At 57.1% G+C, this 15,679-nt stretch overlaps 2 protein-coding genes across 2 annotated transcripts in view; one reads left to right on the top strand and one right to left on the bottom strand.

Annotated features, from left to right (window-relative positions):
• Window positions 1-15,679, top strand: part of RPL7A (ribosomal protein L7a) — a 199,057-nt gene that overhangs the window by 67,407 nt on the left and 115,971 nt on the right. The window lies entirely within an intron of this gene.
• LOC144285297 (beta-lactoglobulin-1) lies at window positions 6,901-10,206 on the bottom strand. The gene is made up of 6 exons (XM_077850439.1): window positions 10,117-10,206; window positions 9,593-9,732; window positions 8,872-8,945; window positions 7,772-7,882; window positions 7,147-7,248; window positions 6,901-6,917 (listed from the first exon to the last, which is right to left on the bottom strand). The coding sequence occupies exons 1-6, from the start codon at window positions 10,204-10,206 to the stop codon at window positions 6,901-6,903; spliced, it is 534 nt and encodes a 177-aa protein (XP_077706565.1).

Genomic DNA, 15,679 nt, shown 5'->3' with positions numbered 1-15,679 from the left:
TGTAGCCCGCCCGGGGTCACATTGTGCTCACCTCTCAGGAGGGGTGACGGTTGAGCTGTGTGCTGAGCTGTGTGCTGGGGGAGGGGCTGGGTGAAGGGAGGAGGGAACAGTGCTCTGGAAGGTGAACAACGTGAGCCAGAGCCCTGAAGCAGGCAGGGGACAGGGCATGTGGGAAGGTGAGGACGCTCCACAAGGTCACGAGGCCAGGTCCTGGGAGCTCCTGTGTCACGTACAGACTGTGGTTCCCTCTGTGCGACGGTAGCCAGTGGAAGGGTGTGATTGGGGTGACACTTTGGCTCGTGGGCTGTGAGTCTGTCAGGGTCACCCACTGTCCCCGAGGCCAGGCTGGCGGGGATGGGGAGACGAGGCCACGTCGGGGAGGTCAGGCTCGGAGCAGCAGCCGGGCAGCCAGCCAGCCTGGAGGGCCGAGGTCACAGGTGCCTGGATGCGGGCTGTGGAGAGTGCTCAGGTGGGTGTCAGGAACTGGCTGTGTCCTAGGGAGCAGTGTCCAAGCCCCAGATCGTTTCCAAAAAAGTCAAGAAACTTTTACAAGGTGGACTTGAGAAGACGTCCCTGCTGGAACAGCCAGGGCAGAGCACAGAGGGGCAGGGGGGAGGGGTTTTCTTCTTCCATCTCCCCCTGTCGTGCCCCTACCCCAAGGAGCATACAAGTCATTGACATCAGAGGTCAAGACTGGAGTGTCTGCGGGAGCCCTGGGCCTGCTGGGACTCTGCCCTGAGAGCCCCAGGGACTGTCAGATAGACTTGCTGCTGTGACCATCGTAATCTGGGGGTGAGGTGCTGTCCAGCCCTGCCTGTCTGGGGTCCTCCTCACCCATGGACACGAGGAGACCAGCTCCCAGCCATGGAGAGGTCACTAGGGCCTTCACCAAGGGAGTGTCCCCGCAGCATCCAGCGTGGAATCTGGGATCTCAGGTGACAGCCCTGGGAGGGGTCCCCCCGTCACCCGTGTCTGTGTGTGGGAATGGGCCTGGGGAGGGGCCAGGCGTGCTGGGCAGGACGGCAAGCACCTGGGCACGGGCTGTGAATCTGAGGCGGGCTCCACACGGTAGCTCACACACGGGGGTCACTCCGCGTGCCTGGGCTCGGTGGACCCAGGACGGTCATGGTCACGGTGATGGCCATGTCAGAGGCTGACACGTCCTTGCAGACCAGACACCAAGCACACGCCGTGGACATCACCGGAGGACATCACGTGGACACCGTGGACATCACGTGGCAGTCCCCAGTGGCTCCTGAGGAGACAGCTCTGAGTCAGGCCTAGCCTGGGGGTTAGGGACCTGCGGCCAAGGGCAGGATGGTGGAGCCCCTCGGGCAGAACTTCCCCGCCGGCCTTTCTGAATAGTTTGGGTCCTGCCGTGTTCACGGAACGAGAGGACTCGGGTGCCACCAAGCGGCCGTCCCAGGGACGTCAGCGCCTGGCCTGAGCAGGAGCCGAAGCTTTTCCTTCTGTAGCTGTGAGGTTTTGCATTTGAGTCAAATCTTTAGGATTCGGAGGGAGAAAACCCGAGGCCTGTGTGTCTGCTCCGCACCAGCCAGACTGTCCCCTTCGGCGTGAAACTCATTTCTGTGAGTGCTTCGCTCCAGCTCCATCCTGCAGACATCCCATCTCCCATCATCCCACCGCTTCTGGGGCGTCTGGTTTCTCTCCCTTTCGGGGTAACTGAGAGCGAGGAATCCTTTTGCAGAGAGCCGACGGTGGAAACCTGGAGGCCCATCCCTGGATCCCTCCATCCCTGGATCCCTGGATCCCTCGGCAAGCTGGTGGTAACTCCAGGAATGGGAGCCCTGCCGTCGGGTCTCCCCACCGCCCGGACTCCAGGCCAGGAAGCTCAGCTGCAGGGTTTCTCAGGGAGCAGTTTTGATAACGGGCTGGGAGGTGCATAGTAGCAGAAACTTCAAGCCACACGAGCAGTGCTGGGCTGCAATGTGGAGGAACGAGGTTCCTTCTTCTGGGGGACCTGGGGAGACTGAGGCAAGGAGAGGCCACTGTTTGCTGGCAGCCCTGCTTGGGCTTAAACACAATTTAGGGAGGACATGGCAGGTTTTAGGGATACCCCACCCCAACACCTGCCTGCTGCCGGGTGTGTTTGTGTGAATCTGTTTCTGGGCTCTTCACTCTGTTCTGCAGATCTGTGTGTCTCCGCCTCTACACGTACCACTGCCTTGATTCTTTGGGCTATATAATAAGATTTAAAATTTATGGATGGAGTGATTGCTCCCACTTTATCATTTTTCCCCAAAATTACTGTAGCTATTCTAGGACCTTTGTCTTTCCATAAACATCTTACAATAATCTTGTCTTCAGAAAAACCCTACTGGGATTTTGACAGGAATTGCATGAAAGCTGTATACTCCTGGAGGAGAATTGATATGTTTTACGCTGCTGAGTCTCGGTTCACGGACACAGTAAGACTATTTATTAGATTTTCCTTGATTTTTTTTCCTCAGTGTGGCATGGTCCTCAGCCTACAGACCCTATGTATGTTTCATTAGATCTACATCAAAGAATTCCACTTTTCTGGGAGTGATTATAAATGGCATTTTAAAAAAGATTTTATTTATTTATTCATGAGAAACGCAGAGAGAGAGGGAGGCAGAGACACAGGCAGAGAGAGAAGCAGGCCCCATGCAGGGAGCCCGACGTGGGACTTGATCCCGGGTCTCCAGGATCATGCCCTGGGCCGAAGGCGGCACTAAACCGCTGAGCCACCTGGGCTGCCCTGGCATTGTGTTTTAATTTCAGTGTCCACAGTCCATTGCTAGAAACATAATTGATTTTTGTATGTTTTTCATATATTTTGCCACCTTGATGAGCTCATTAATTCAAGAAGGTTTTGTTGTTGTTTTGTTTTTGCTTTTGTTTGCAGATTCCTTAAGATTTTCTACATAGTTAATTGTATTATCTGCAAATAGAGATGCTTTTATTTCTTCCTTTTGGAACTGTATGCCTTATTATTATTATTTATTTATTTATTTATTTATTTATTTTTTACTTTTTCTTGCTTTATTGTCCTGCCTAGAACTTTCTGCACTCTGATGACTAAGAGGATTGGGAGCAGGAATCCTTGCCATGTTCCATGATTCACCTACTCACCATCCATCCATCATTGATGAAAGCATTCATCATTCCTCATTTAAAGATTTTTTTATTTAAGAGAGAGAGAACATGATTTGGAGGAACAGAGGGAAAGAGAGAAAGAATCTCAAGCTGACTCCCTACTGAGCCTGGACCCCGATGTAGGGTTCAATCCCACGACGCTGAAATCACATCTTGAGACACAGGCAGAGGGAGAAACAGCCTCTCTGTGGGGAGCCCCATGTGGGACTCGATCCCAGGACCCCAGGATCCCACCCTGAGCCAAAGGCAGACACTCAACCACTGAATCATCCTGCGTCCCAGGAATTAAATTTTCTTAATAAGCATGGGGCTATTCAGATGATCTAGTTCATGCTGGAGGAGTTGTGGTCATTTGTATTTTTTGAGGAATTGGTCTATTTCCTCTGAGTTGTCAAATTTATGTGTATAAAAGTGTTCATAGATTCCCTCATCGTCCTTTGGTGTCTGCAGGGCCTGTGGTGAGATCCCTTCTTTCATTCCTGAGCTAATAATTTGTGTCTTCTCTCTTTTTTTGTTTTGTCGGTGATGCTAGATGTTTCCTTTTCAATGTTTATGTCTTTTCTTTCTTATCATTGTCTTATTGCAGTAAGACCCTCAGCACGTATTGAACAGAGTACCGGCAGAGGACAGCCGTGCTTTGCTGTCAATCATAAGGGCAAAGCAATGAGTTTCTCACCCTTAAAAATGACATCCGCTAGTTAAGTTTTTTTGTTTTGTTTTTGTTTTTAATTATCAGTGTAGGGATGTTCCCTTCCAGTCCTAGGCAGTATTTTATTTTCAGCTTCCCTGTAGCTGAGTGACAACTTCTGGACTATAGGTGGAGAAGGGAGGTGACGTGTGTTCCTTTCCGGATGGAGCATTGAACGGATGGTTTGAGGCTCTCTGGAGGTCTACAGTTTCCCTCTATATGGTGACCGGCAACCTCCTGGGGGTGGCTGTTTAACCACCTGGATTCCTGAGTGGCCATGAGGTACAATATCCCTGCTAAACGGTAAAGGACATTTGCAATAAACAAGAAATATATCTGATGCTTTGAGTCACTGAGATTTTAAGGTTGTTTGTTAATGTGGTGTAGACCAGCTTGTGTTGAGTGACACTCTTGATAGTGAAAAGTTTGCCTTGTTAAAGGGATATGATATATTTGAAGTATTTAAAAAAAAAACAATTAAAGTTACTCTCTTAGCTAGTGAAGTTTGAATGTGTTTTCTAATATGGAAATGTCCTTGACTCTCTGGGTTAAATCATGATGTATTGAAATCATCGTTAGATTCAACGTGGTAATAAATCATTTAGATATTGGTCTTTATCCTAAAAGGGTATGTCTGCCCTCTTCTTCCTTGCCTCCTCCTCTTCCAGCTCTGTCATAGGATAGTCTAGCAACTTCCCATCTGTGTCTACACCTTGGGGCGACTGTCTGAGCTGGGAACCATCTGATAGCAGTTTGGTGGCTCTCGCCTATAGACTGGGGTCTGGAACTGCTCTTTATTTTCTATAGCTATAGTTCTTTTCAAATCTTCTTTTTTAAAATTAAAAATAGGAGCGCCAGGGTGGCCCCGTCAGTCAAGCGTCCGATTCTTGGTCTCCACTCAGTTGTGATCTCAGTGTGGTGAGACTGAGTCCCACGTAGGGCTCCACACTCAGTGTGGAGTCTGCTTGAATTTCTCTCTCTCCTCCTCCCCCTGCCCCCTCCCACTCATGCTTGCTCGCACTCTCTTTCTCTCTCTTTCAAATCAATAAATAAATCTTTTTAAAAAATCTTTAAAAAAATTAAAAATAGATGTGCCATACAACCCAGAAATTCCACATCTGGGTATTTATTTGAAGAGAATGAAAACACCGATTTGGAAAGATATCTGCACCCCTGTGTTCACTGCAGCATCGTTGACAACAGCCAGGACATGGCAGCAGCCTGCATTGTCCCTGGATGAATGGGTAAAGAAAGATGCGGTGTGCATATACACAATGGAATATATTCAGCAATCACGAGGAGTGGGATCTTGCCACTTATGATGACAGGGGAGGACCTAGAGGATATTGTGAAATAGAAAGACAAACACCATTTGATTTCACTGATAGGTGAGATCTATAAAACAAAACAAATGAGAAAATAAACCACAAAGAAAAAAGCAGACTTATAAATACAGAGAACGAACTGGTGGTCACTAGTGGGTGGGGCGGGCAAAATAGGTCACGAGGATGAAGAGGTACAAGCTTCCAGCTGTAAAATAAATAAGTCACAATGATGTGAAATACGGCAGAGGGAACGCAGTCAGTAACACTGTACTAACTTCATACGGTGACAGGTGGCGACCACACTTGTGCGTTCTGCAGGGTACACCCTTGTCGAATCGCTCTGCTGTACCCCTGAAACTAATGTGATGTCATGGATCAACTATATCTCAATTAAAAATTTAAAATAAATTTTTTTCAAGTTTTCCTTTTAGCCAAAATTGGTCATTAATGTTTTTCTAGAAATGTATCTATTCCTTCTATGGTTTTAAAACATCAAAATTATACATAAACTGTTATGTGTAGGTAACATTTATATATAATTTTACATATATAAAAATATGTGTATATGTTGTTAAATGTGAATTGTTCTGGTTATTGAAGGAGCCCTGGTTCTGTGGGGTTCACTCCTACGTTTATGCCACTAAACGTCTGCGGAAAACAAGTCTCCTTTCCACCTCTGACTGCTTTTCCTAGACCCGCTAACCCGGGGAGCCTCTGCTTCGTTCTCGCCCTGAACGGGTCAGCGCGCTTGTCAGAACGTGAGGCTTGAAGCCCAAGGTCTTCCTGGCGCAGTCAGCCTCATGCTCCTGAGACACAGCCTCCAGGGACACGGGTGGCGCTTTCATAAGAGCACAGAATTTGATTGGCAAGTGATGTGTTTATGGTTTTCTATCGATAGTATCAGATTAAGTGTTCAGCGCTTCTCACTTGTGGTCCTTTGTGACGTTTGCCCGGTGTGCAGGGATGACAGGCACGCCTGCAGCCCCTCGGCTCCTTCCCTGGGCTTGAGAGATCCCATCACGAGTGCCGATGCCCAGATGCCATGGACTGTGGGGCCCAGGCCTGAACCCCGCACCCTCTGCCCCGCACATCCCCCTCCCCGTTGCCCTGCACCCCCCACCCTGCCCACCCCTCATGCCTCAACCAGGAAAGACCCAGGCAGACTGCTCTGGTTTATCTCTTTATTGCTGGAGGAGGAGAGGCTCAGGGCAGGGGGACCCAGGCTGGGGCTCCAAGGAGCCTGGGGACTGGGAGGGCAGGACTGGCAGGACCTGGGACTCCGTCCCTCCTGATTCCTCTGACGGGGTACAGATGGGGTAATGTCACCTCAGGGCCCTGAAACAGACGGGGGCTCCCCTGTGATTCCTGGGGAGCCTATCGGACCCTGAGGGTGGGGCCCGGCCTGTCCGCCTCAGGCTGCGGACTGGTCACCCCACGCCAGCCCCCCATGTTTGCCCCACCTCGCCCAGGAGAGGCCATGGGGACATCACATGGGAGTTTGACGGGGACGTGGGAAGGACACCCCAGAGAGACCACTGGAGAGAGAGAGAGTGGGCATGCGGCCAGCCTGGCCCCCGCAGTCACCGGGAGGGACGCCAGGTTCCAGCCATTCCCGCAGAGGAGCCAGGGCCAGACGGAGGGGACCCGGGGTCCCTTGGGATGCCCCCAACCCGTGCACATACCCAGGCTGGGTGGGCGGGGACAGGGCTCATACGTTACCCAGGAGACGGGTCAGGTGGGAGCTCACTAGATGAGGCACTGCTCTGTGGGGGAGGAGAGCGGTGGGGGGGTCACAGGTCGTCAGGACAGCCCCAGGCCCAGAGGGGATGGAGATGGGGTGGGGAGAGGGATCCCCCTCAGGGGCTGTAACCTCCTGCTCCACCCTGTCCAGGGAGGCCTGGGGGATGGGGGCCAGTGCTCACGGCTGTCTGGCAGGTGAACCACAGGCAGAGTGAAAGCAGGGGTGTGAGGTGTGGGGTGTGGGGTGCTCACCTTCCGCCTGGGTGGGGTTCAAGAGCTGCATGTGCACGGGCAGAGTCTTGAGGGCTCTGTTGAATTTCTCCATGACCTCGTTGTCAACCTCCAGGGTCCTGGCTGTGGGGGTGGGGTGGGGGCTGAGGTCAGTCTTGGGCTCCAGGGTCCCTGTCCCCTCCCTCTCACCCCAGGGCAGAGCAGGGGGTCTGCGTGGACATGGGAAGAGATGGCTGCGGGCTGCTGACATGTGGACCGGGGGCCTCTGTCCCCCAGCTCGTGGTCCCCTGGGGAGTCTGGGAGCCCCGATGGTGCTTCTGGGACTGTGAAAATGTCACTTTATGTTTGTTTTCAGGATGTTACAATTCAAAGACATGTTTATCTCTGACTTGTCGTTTGGTGAAATAAAAGCAACTACGTTTACAAAGGCTTTGAACCTGCCCGTTTAGAGATGGTCACAGCAGCTCACATCTGTCCCTGTCACCAGCTACCCACAGTCCCCAAGGCGCCCTCTTCTTCAGCACCTGACCACCTTCTCCTGACAAGCCCTGGGGGCCCCCTGGGGACTCAAGGCATGTCCACCGCCCACCGCAGGTCACAGGGAGGACCAAGCAGCCGTGCTCTCTGCGGGCACAGGGGCGCATACCCAGGCACTGGCACATGAGGCTCTGCTGGGGGGCGTCCGTGTTCTCCATGCAGAAGAACAGGTAGTTGTCATAGTCCGTGTCGAGCAGGAAGATCTGGTTCTCCTCCACATCTGGGGGGACACCAGGATGGGGTATAGGACTCAGGTTCTCCACTCCAGCAGGAGGGACGTGTGAGGTGCCCATGGCCAGCACCTGGCAAGGCCTGGGCGGGGGGCTTCCCTGGGACCCACACAAGGCCCCATGGGGCCACCTCCTAGATGGTGCTTGCCCCTCACTCGATCCCGGATGTCCCCAGTCCCGCAGCCTGGGACCCAGCGTGGTTAAAAGTGGTTTCCACACTGAGTTTGAGTGAATTGGACACCTCGGGCGGGGGAGAAGAGGGGCCTCTGGCGGCGGAGCTGTGTCCCCATGGTGACGAGGGACCAGCGCGGGTGGGCCCTGATGCACCGCACTGCCTCCTGGCAGCTGCGCAGCCAGTGCCCACATCCCAGCCCCGTTGCGGCAAATGGTGTGGAGCCCCTGGGGCCGGTCAGCAATGGTCCTGTGAAGCCTCCTCCTCCAGTCAAAGCCAGTCTTGGGGGCTGGCCCGGGGTGGGCAAAGGTGGTCGCAGCCTAGCCTGCCTGCTGGGGGAGGACAGCTGTGGTGGAAGCTGCCCCTGCCGCGGGGCCTTCTCATTTTGGATTCAGTGAGGAATGCAGAAGGAGCATAGGAGGGAATGAGCCCAACAGGAGTGGAGGAGCGGAGGAGCCCCAGTGTCTGGGGCATCATGGAGCCCTGACCATTGGGAGCAGGTGTCTCATTGGGCACAGATGGCCCAGGAGGGCAGGGCAGAGGGCAGTGGATGGACAGGCTCCCCCAGGCCCCGCCCACAGTCAGCGAGCTTGGTCTCCTGGCCAAGTGTGCAGGAGGTGCTTGCAGGGGTGCAGGGGTCAGAGCAGCCCAGCAGAGACTCCCTGGGGCTCCAGGCCACAGCACGGATGGCGGCAATGGCAGTGAGAGCAGGCACTGAGGAGCCCTCAGGCCAGAGCATGAGCCCCACGGCCCTGCCTGTGAGTTGGCGGGTTGGGGTCCAGCATGGCCCAGCAGCCCAGCACTCACAGTTGATCTTGAACTCAGCAGGGACCTCGGTTTTTTCTGCCAGGACCTTCTGCTCAGCACACCTGCCGTCCTCCCTGAAAGAAGGTTCCTCCTGTGGGCCGGCTGCACAGGCCTTACTGTGCTGGAGCCAAACCACAGTGGGGAGGATGGGCCATGCTCCAGGAGGGCCCCGGGCTGGTGGCTGGACCTGGGCTGTACTCATCATAACCTCTAGTGGGTGGCAGGTGACCAGATGGGACAGGACCACGAGGGGCAGATGGAACCAGAGGGAAAACCTGCTGGGAGTGCCCTTGCGCCCACAGTCAGGGGCGATAGTCTGCATTTGGCTGGCCATCATGGGGTGTGGGTCCTACTCTCTGGTCCCCACACTCACTCAGCTCTCTCCTACACCCCACCCCACTCCAGGGGCAGACAGGGCTCACGGCAGGACCCGCCCGGGCCCCAGGGCCCCAGCCCCACGGCTGACCAGCCTCCACACAGGCCTCTCTGCGTCCTGACCTGGGTCCCCTGTGTGGTTGGCCTGTTGGCTCAGAGCCCTGGGCAGGGGCCCCAAGGGCACCGGGAACCACCCACACAGAGCCGCTCCCATTGGGACCCTGCCCTGCCCATCCACCTGCCCGCTCACCTACCTGCCCACCTGTCTGTCTACTTGCTCTCCCACCTGCCCACCCAGGAGCCAGGCCCTCACTGGCCCCCAGCCTGGGAGAGGTTGCACACCCACCATTTGCGCAGAACAATCTCCAGGTTGTCCTGGGGGGTGGGCCTCAGCTCCTGGATGTACACTCTCAGAGGGGCGGTCTCAGCATCCAGCAGGGAGATGTCACTGGCCGCCATGGCCATGGAGTGCCACGTCCCAGCCACCTGGGGAAGGGGCCGTGAGCTGCCTCTGGGCCTCTTCCCATCCCCACAGAAGACTCCGCCTCCCACCCAGGCCAGGGGCCGAGTCTAAGCGGGTGGCAGTCAGTGGGCTCCCGGATGACCCTTGGCCATCTACCAGACACGGGGCTACAGGATTTCCACACTGGAAATCACGCACCTGTTACCCAGGTGGGTCTGAAGTACAAGTCACATGAGTTCCCTAGAACCTTCTGGGACTGGAGAAACCAAATGACAAGCCACCCTGAAGGCGGAGAGCCAGGGGCAGGTTTCCCGACTTCATGGCTTCCGCTCATGCCCTGGAGCCTGTGGAGGACCCCCTTCCCTGGCCACCCTGCAGCTCACCACCCACCCCGGCCATCCTCGAACCTTCTGGAGGTCCAGGTCCTCCATGGTCCGGGGGACGACGATGGCCTGGATGCCACACACGAGGGCCAGGGCAAGCAGGAGGCTCCTCATGGCTGCGGCTGTGGTTGTGCTGAGCTCCCGGGAGTGAGCGAGGCCGAGCGGCGGGCTCGGGTCCTTATGTAGGGGCGGGGGCCTGTGGGCCAGCACTGTCCAGTCCCCCATGCGGTTCCCGGAATCCCCGGGCTCATCTCCAGGCCCTCAGGGGGCTTCCTCCACCAGGACAATAGGAGGCCTCTTCCCTCCCAGTGGAATCGGGAAGGTCCCTGTGTCCCTGGGGCCTGGATGGCTCCTGGCAGGTCCCAGAGGGGAGGGTGGGGGCCGGAGGGTGAGGGCTGGCCGCCTGTGTCGGTAACACTTCCTGGGTCGCAGTCTTGGGCAACAAGTCAGAGTCAGCATTGGGCGCAGCTGCTTCCCGGAGGGTGGGCCTCAGGGCTCAGCCAGTGGCCTCAGATCCCCTGCCAGCCCTGGGGTCTGTGGGTGACATGTCTGTGGGGGCCGTGTGTCCTGCACAAGGGACAGACATCACCTATGTCCCTTTACCCCACTCCTTCCTGCAGCTCCCCACCGCCTCCCCGTGTCACCCATGCTCAGCCTCCCTGAAAGGATGTGGTCCTTCCTGGTTTTGTCCTGTTTACCCTCCAGCCTCGGGCATCAGATCCTCCTGGGTCACACTACCCCCCACCCCGCCACCCACTGCAGGAAGCGGTTGTGGGTACAGCAGGTTCGGGTGGCGCCCGAGGCAACGAGCCCTCTGCAGGCTCAGGTGCCGAGTCACCGGGCTGCGGTGATGTCTCCTGTAATCAGCAGGGTCGCCAGATGGCTGTGTGGGTCCCCTCAGGGCAGGGTGTCCGCGGGCGCAACATGGGCAGCTTCCTTGTGATCGGAAAGGCCATAGTGCTGGGGCCCCGAGCCTGCCAGACCCCCGTGCTTTACCTCTTCTGAAGCACTCACTGTGGCTCCTCGTGCGACCTGTCTCTGGCGACCGAGAGCTACAGGTGTGCCCCCGAGGAGTTTGGAGGAGAAGAGACCAGTCACAGAATATGTCCTGATGATCCACGTTGGCCAACCAGCACCCACGGGGGAGAGGAGTGAGCCCCGTGCCCCGAGGGAAGGGGTGCCAAGGCCTGCGCACCCCTGGGGAGGAGGGCATGGGTTGGACGATGGAGCAAAGAGGGGGACAGCTGCCCCAGCGAGTCCTACAGACGGCAGCCTTGCTCTCCTGATGCGGGGCCTTGGGAGCTACACCCCACGCCCACATGCGTTGGGCCTTTCCAGGTGCCCATGGCCTATGTGTTGGGCCTTTCTACCACGTGTCACTGTCAGCAGCTTGGATGGAGCCTAAGGGCTCCCCCACACCAGCTCTGCTTTCTTTCTGCAGAGACGATTCACCCCTGTACAGGGGAAGAGCCCACCTTTGGGGAGCCCACAGGTCCTGGGCTCCTGGGGAAGGCAGGGTGGGGAGAGGAGGGTCTTGGGTGGCCTCTCAGGTGGCCTTCCTGTGGCAGCCGCAGGCAGAGCCTCCCCTGTCCCTCCTGTGGCTGCGGGGCGTCTGCCTCAGAAATCCTGCTGTGTTCCTGCCAACGCTGACTGTTCGGGACAAATCTGTTCATTTCCAGGAACAAGGTTCCAGAGAATTCCACTAGAGGAACACGCAAGAGAAAGAGGCCTCCCAAGTCTAAGGTGGTTGATGTTGTCCAGGGTGGGGGAGACCCAGGCCCCGGGGTCCCACTTTCTCAGGTTGCTGCCCCAGCAAGTGGGGCCTGGAGGAGACTGGGCCCCACGGGCACTTCCCTTCCTGCCAGGACCCCTGTGCTGTGGAAGTGGGCGGGAGGAGGGGGGCCTGTAAACGCAGGAGTGGGAACTACACCCCTCAGGATGATCTCCTGGCGCCACAGAGGGTCAGGGGCTTCTGCTCAGGGAGATAGGCTGCGTGCAAGCCTGCCCTGCTTCCCCAGGACCCCTCCCTGTAGCTGGGCTCCAGCAGGACCAGGAGGCAGCGTGGCCTCGGGAGCACACGTCAGCGGGACACGGGGCATGGCCGTGATGGCAGTGCCAGGGGCCCTCAAACCTGCACATTAGTGGGTGACCTTTCTTCGGGAAAGAATACCCCTCTCTGGTGGGGGCCCCTTCCCCGTACAAACCCTTGATGAAGCCGGTGGACCCCCGCCTCCCTGTGCCCCCAGAGCTCCAGGCACTTGGTGTGCTTGCACTCATAGTCACTACGCACATCATTATCGTAGCATATAAAATAGAACGGGCCAAAATAGTCCCAAATGTGTCATCAAACTCTCTCTTTTATTAAAAAAAATAGATTTTTAAAAATTGATTGATCTGAGAGAAAGAGAGCACGAGCAGTAGGGTGGGAAGAGGACCACGTTCCAGTGACCGTCAGAGGGGACAGCACAGGACTGAGCATGCGCCCTGACACCCCTGAGCTGTGCACTTAAAAATGCTAAGGTGATGTCATTCATGTTCTGTATACTTTGCCACAATTAAAAAAAATTCTCATTGCCCACGTGCAATTTCCCAGCACTCTTGCACACTCCCTTACTGTCGTCCCGATCCTCGTTCTGGGAGCTCCCGTCCCAGGAGGGGTCGCACGCTGTTTCATCTGAGGCCACCTGAAGCCCCTGCTCTTCCGCAGAAAGGCCAGCGCAGCCCACCCTGCAGCCCCCATCTAGAACATTCTGTGCGAAGTCATCTTGGGGTTCCCACCGAAGCTTGGTGCTCAGTGCTGGAGAAGCCTCGTTCTGAAATGAGCCCCGGGTCACTGGGTGAGCGCTGTGTGCTGCCAGCGGTCCCCAGGGGGCAGGCGGTAGGAGCCCAGGGAAGCACAGTGGCCTTGCCAGCTTCCACAGAGGATTTTGGCATCAGCCGTTTGCAAGCTTGATCTTAAAGCAGAGAGCAGAGTGCCAGAGCCGTGTGTGGGCCCCGGAAACACCTGCCACTCACCTTCCGTGGCCTGGAGCTGCTGCTTTGGAGCTGGTGGCAGCATAGGGATGCTTGGGACACACTCACCCCCGGGGCCCGGTACAGAAAGAGCCACTGGTGGAATGAGCAGATGCCTTTAGGGCCCCGGTGTGGGGGCTGGCGTGTGGGCCGTCCTAGGGGCTGTCCTGGGGGCCATCCTGGGGGCTGGCATGGGGGCTGGGATGGGAACAGGAAGGAGCCCCCAGGGGAAGGGAAGGGAAAGGAGCAGCCCCTACAGAGAGGACATCGGTAAAGAGGGTGTTGTGAGCCCTGCAGATGAGGGGGGGTCAGGCCCCCCCAGACTCAACAACGTGACCTCCCAAGGTCCTGGGCGAGCCATGCTGAGCTTGATCAAGAACAATGGGGTGAAGAGGCCACAGACGTGGGGATGCAGAGGCCATGGAGGTGGAGGCCTGAGAGGCTGTGAAGATGTCCCGGAACGCCGACCTGCACACACATCCCTGGAAGAGGGTGGGGGACGCTTCACTGTCACCAGATGCTTCCCACCACGTCGCTGGTTGGCAGCTTCATGGCTGAGCTCTACTGCGCTTTGATCTATCTGAACTTTGGGGACAGATGGTGGGGGACGCCCGCTCCCCATCCCGTGGGACCCAGTACCCCATAGGCCAGGACCAGCAGCCCCTCAGAAGTGAGAGCAAGACTCCCTGAGTTGAAGGGTGGCACCTGGGATCCAGCAGTGAGTCAAGGATCCGTGGGAACCAACTGGGTTTTCCCAGCAACAAGGGCCAGCGGGCAGGAAGCAGGAGGCGCACGGCTGGATTTAGGATCTCAGTAGGTTGGAGAAGAAAAGCTATTTGATAAGCTTAGACTACACAGGAATCACGCTGGTTAGAGGTACCAGCAGTTCTGGCTCATGGACGGGACAGGACAGGAGAGGACAGGGTGGGATGGGACATGATGGACAGGAGAGGGCAGGACAGGACGGGAGAGGATGGGACAGGAGAGGAGAGAAGAGGACAGGATGGGAAAGGATGGGACAGGACGAGACAGGACGGGAGAGGAGAGGACAAGATGGGAGAGGATGGGACAGAAGAGGATGGGACAGGACGGGACAGGAGAGGACAGAAGAGGAGAGGACAGTACGGGACAGGATGGGACATGGGGCAGGATGGGACAGGAGAGGAGAGGACAGGAGAGGATAGGACCGGAAGGGGAGGGACCCTGGCTGACCAAGCTCACAGGCCCTGAGCCCCAGAAGCACAGTGGTAATATGCTGCCCTCCTGACCGTGGTCCCTTCTCCATGTCACTGTCCTCTGCATCTCTCATGGGTGTTAAGCACCGTGAATGTTGTGACACGACTTTCTTCGTGTGTCTCTGACTCCTGTGAGCTGCTCCGGAAATTCCTTGAACCCTCCATGCCCCGCAGCCAGGTGTCGGAGCCAGGACCGGGGTAAGCGCGGCAGGCCCTGTGACGTGGGGGTGAGCTCCGTGCGGGCGTGTTGTCCGCGCAGTTGGCAGGGGTTGCTCCGACGCCCTCACTCACCTCACGCCTGCCATCTCCCTCATGCATGGCTGCTTGGGGCGGGCTTACGCCCCAGCCTGATCCTGAGCTGTCCATCTGTCTGCCCCAGTTCGGGTCCCCCAGCCTTAGCCCCAGGGGTTCTGAAGCCCGGTGCGTGGCACACACCTTGGGCTGCTGTGTCCTGTGGTCTCCACCTGTGGCAGCCGTCCTCGCTGGGAGCCAGCCTTGCTGGGTCTCGCGCGGCCGGTCCACTGTCCTCGATCACAGCTGCGGGGTGCCCTTGGTGACCTTCCTCTGTGCGGGCACCTGTGGCTTGAGGCTGTCCTGCCCCTGGGTTGCGCACTGTGTGCATGTCTGGGCACCGCTGCCTCCTTTGGCTCCTTCCTAGGACTTTCATTTTGTGCTGAGATTTCCTACGTTTCACTGTCTGGTGTCACTCCGGATGGGGTTTCCTGGTGCCCATGTGACGGTGACCCTGGCTGGCTGCTGGTTAGGAGCTTCTGGGTCCCGGTCACAACAGCTCCCTAGGAAGGCGCAGTGTGCAGGGCAGGCTGCCTCAGCGTGCAATGCCAGGACGTGTACCTGGTGCAGCCGGGGGGCCTCCCTGTCCCCTGTGCCCCATACCCCATCCCTGCTGGTGCTCCCCCCACCCTCCCATCTCCACCCCGGCCAGGCTTCACAGGCAAGGGGCGTCTCAGGCCTGGTCTCCTGTGAAAGGGGAGTGTGTCCAGGGATGGCTTCCAGTTGAAGGGCCCCCTGTGGACCTCTGTGGCCACAGGCACTGGGTGAACCTGCTGTCATGGGAGGGTGTCTGGTGTGATCCAGGCAGGGAGTGAGCCACCCTGGGCTGCCTTCCAGTGCCAGGCCGGGGTCATCTTTTCTCTACAGTGGGGGGACCCATAGCCCGATCCTGGGGTCCTAGACCAGACCATCTTCCTCATCCGCCTTCCAGAGTGGAGTTATTTTCAGGGCTTGTCACAGGTGCTTAGCAGGGAGGAACTGGGAGGGGAGGTGGCCTTACTGGCTTTCACTGACAGTGGCAGTGGCAGGAGGGCCAGCAGAAAGTGCCA

This window comes from Canis aureus, chromosome 16, assembly GCF_053574225.1.
Source record: "Canis aureus isolate CA01 chromosome 16, VMU_Caureus_v.1.0, whole genome shotgun sequence".
NCBI lineage: Eukaryota > Metazoa > Chordata > Mammalia > Carnivora > Canidae > Canis > Canis aureus.
Note: the sequence above shows the minus strand (reverse complement) of the source record. Positions and strands in the feature narration are given on the sequence as shown.